General features: G+C 41.7%; 1 protein-coding gene across 1 annotated transcript; it reads right to left on the minus strand.

Moving 5' to 3' along the window:
* Window positions 1-118: 118 nt before the first annotated feature.
* LOC106330395 lies at window positions 119-403 on the minus strand. Its single transcript, XM_013768868.1, has one exon. It carries the CDS (start codon window positions 401-403, stop codon window positions 119-121), a length of 285 nt encoding a protein of 94 aa, XP_013624322.1.
* Between the last annotated feature and the right edge of the window lie 7 nt (window positions 404-410).

Here is a 410-nt window from a genome sequence, read left to right on the forward strand (position 1 = left end):
AGTAATCTGAGATGAGTTCTCCTTCCTTCATTTGTAATGCTTCAAATTCTCCTCTTAGAGTTTGAAGACGTACCTTCTTAACTTGTTCCGCTCCCTTGTATGATGTCTGAAGCTTCTCCTATGCTTCTTTGGATGTCTTTGCTCCAGTAACCTTCTCAAATGTATCTTGATCTAATCCTTGATAGATTAGACAGAGAGCCTTCTTGTCTCTCTTCCTTGAATCCCTCAAACCATCCTTTTGAGTTTGAGATAGACCACCATCATTCTCCGGTTCATTGAAGCCTTTCTCGACTATCTCCCACACATCATGTGCTCCTAGGATAGCCATCAGCCTAAGACTCCAATTGTCATAGTTGCTCTTAGTGAGCAATGGAACTTGGAAGGGAACACCATTGTTTGCCATCTTCAAA

This window comes from Brassica oleracea, chromosome C1, assembly GCF_000695525.1.
Source record: "Brassica oleracea var. oleracea cultivar TO1000 chromosome C1, BOL, whole genome shotgun sequence".
Lineage (NCBI taxonomy): Eukaryota > Viridiplantae > Streptophyta > Magnoliopsida > Brassicales > Brassicaceae > Brassica > Brassica oleracea.

Bases quoted from the DNA above. Each gene is read 5' to 3' on its own strand.
- LOC106330395 (XM_013768868.1), bottom strand. From the start codon at position 403: ATGGCAAACAATGGTGTTCCCTTCCAAGTTCCATTGCTCACTAAGAGC.